Source organism: Cannabis sativa, chromosome 6 (genome assembly GCF_029168945.1).
Source record: "Cannabis sativa cultivar Pink pepper isolate KNU-18-1 chromosome 6, ASM2916894v1, whole genome shotgun sequence".
Lineage (NCBI taxonomy): Eukaryota > Viridiplantae > Streptophyta > Magnoliopsida > Rosales > Cannabaceae > Cannabis > Cannabis sativa.
Genome location: NC_083606.1, coordinates 6,329,224 through 6,331,382, shown reverse-complemented (window position 1 = coordinate 6,331,382; position 2,159 = coordinate 6,329,224). Strand labels below are relative to the sequence as shown.

Below are 2,159 nucleotides of genomic sequence, written 5' to 3'. Positions count from 1 at the left end.
ATTATACCTAATCCTATCCTAATTAAGTAGAAGCACTTAAATTTCAACAACAAATTATAACCTCAACAAAATAACAAATTACAGGCTATAAATAGCATACTATATAATATAATCATTATATTACAATGAAATTTTAAATTTATTAATGATTCACTACATCACGTGTCTTAAAAATAAATAAGTAATTTTGGAGAAATTCTCATATGTGGGAAGAAGATAAAAATATAGCTCATCAAAATTACATCTCAATATATATATATATATATATATATATATCTTCTTCCTTAGGTATTTTGAGTCTCATTTTTTTTTTTCCAGCTTAATATCCATATATAGGCAGAATAAGTATGGAGAAGTCATATGGATCTACTCTACACATAGCAATGTATCCTTGGTTTGGTTTTGGCCATATCACCCCATTCATCCACCTTTCCAACAAACTAGCCGAAAAAGGTCACACAATCTCTTTCATAATCCCACCCATAACCAAATCCAAAGTGGAACATTTGAATCGCTTTCCAAATCTCATAACTTTCTATCCAATCACCTTCCCACACGTGGAAGGTCTCCCTTCTGGGGCTGAGACCACTCATGATGTTCCTTCTTCCATAAAACATCTCATCAACATTGCCATGGACAAAACACAAGACCAAATCGAATTTCTTCTACGAAAACTTAAACCCCATTTCATCCTTTAAAATTTTGCTTATTGGGTTCCCAACTTGGCTCGCCCCTTGGGCATAAAATCGATGCATTACTCAGTGGTGAATCCTGCTGCAACAGCTCACAGTGTGTCCCCTGCGGCTCTCCACAATCTTAGAGAATCAAAAATTACTGAGACTGACTTGATGAAACCTCTCCCGGGCTATCCAGATTCATCAATTCACCTCCATTTTCATGAGGCTCGAGCGCTTCGTATGTACTTAAATGTCAAGCCTAGTAGTAATAGTGAGGCCATTCATTTATTTGACCGCTTGTATATGAGCCTTGCAGAGTGTGATGTTATAGGTATCAAGGGTTGTAGAGAAACTGATGGCATGTTTGTTAACTTTCTTAAAAAAGATTTTAAGAAGCCTATTTTGCTTACAGGACCACTTATACCAGACCCACCAAGTGAACCTCTAGAAAAGAAATGGCAAGACTTTCTAGGTGAGTTCAACCCCAACTCTGTAATATACTGTTGTTTAGGAAGTGAGGTGATCTTGACCAAATCTCAATTCCAAGAGTTGTTGTTGGGTTTGGAGCTTTCTGGGTTGCCTTTTTTGGCTGTATTAAGAACACCTTCAGGGGTTGATTCCATTGAGGAAGCTTTACCAGATGGATTTCAAGAGCGAATTGGAGGAAGGGGAGTGGTTTATGGAGGTTGGATTCAGCAACCACAAATCTTGAACCACCCTTCTATTGGTTGCAATGTCACACATTGTGGTTGGGGATCTTTATTTGAGGCATTGGGGGCCAAATCCAAATGTGAGCTTGTGCTCATACCGATGATAGGTGATCAAATTTATAATGCCAGGACATTTGGGAATACATTGAAGGCTGGTATTGAAGTGGAGAAAAGTGAAGAAAAAGGGTTGTTTACTAAAGAAAGTGTCTTTGAAGCGATTAAGACTGTCATGGATGAAGACAATGAGGTTGGTAAAGAGGTTAGGGCCAACCTTGCCAAGTTACGCCAAAACATTCTTCGCAACAATTTTGAATCTTCTTATATTGAGGACTTCATTAACAAGCTCAAAACTCTATTGGGATGAATAATGGTAACAGTAATGGTAATGCAATAAAATAAGAATTGTAATATGAATTGATTACAATATTTAATTTATTGCTGGAATAAACAAGTTTTATCTATCTCTCTTTCTTTATTTTCACCTTTTAGTTTGGTTTTTTGTTGTTTGAATTATTCATAAAAATCGAAAAACTGAAACCGACCATTAAACCGACCAGACCGTAACCGAATTTTCGGTTCCACGTTATCACCGAATTTGACGGTCGGTTTCGGTTTCGGTTTTTTTGACATGGCGGTCGTTAATATTCTTAATGTATTAAGTATTTCAATATCATACTTTAAATGATAACAATATGTAAATAATTCTATACATAAATAATTATATTATATACATTCATGATAATCCAAAACCATAACATCATATGTAGAAATC

At 35.6% G+C, this 2,159-nt stretch overlaps 1 protein-coding gene across 1 annotated transcript; it reads left to right on the top strand.

Annotated features, from left to right (window-relative positions):
• The first annotated feature begins 270 nt into the window (after positions 1 to 270).
• On the top strand, positions 271 to 1,845 carry LOC115724966 (cyanidin 3-O-galactoside 2''-O-xylosyltransferase FGGT1). The gene has a single exon (XM_061116965.1). The coding sequence runs from the start codon at positions 750 to 752 to the stop codon at positions 1,749 to 1,751; it is 1,002 nt and encodes a 333-aa protein (XP_060972948.1). The 5' UTR covers positions 271 to 749; the 3' UTR covers positions 1,752 to 1,845.
• The last annotated feature ends 314 nt before the right edge of the window (positions 1,846 to 2,159 follow it).

Excerpts from the sequence above, each read along its gene's own strand:
- LOC115724966 (XM_061116965.1), top strand. The coding sequence starts at position 750 with ATGCATTACTCAGTGGTGAATCCTGCTGCAACAGCTCACAGTGTGTCC.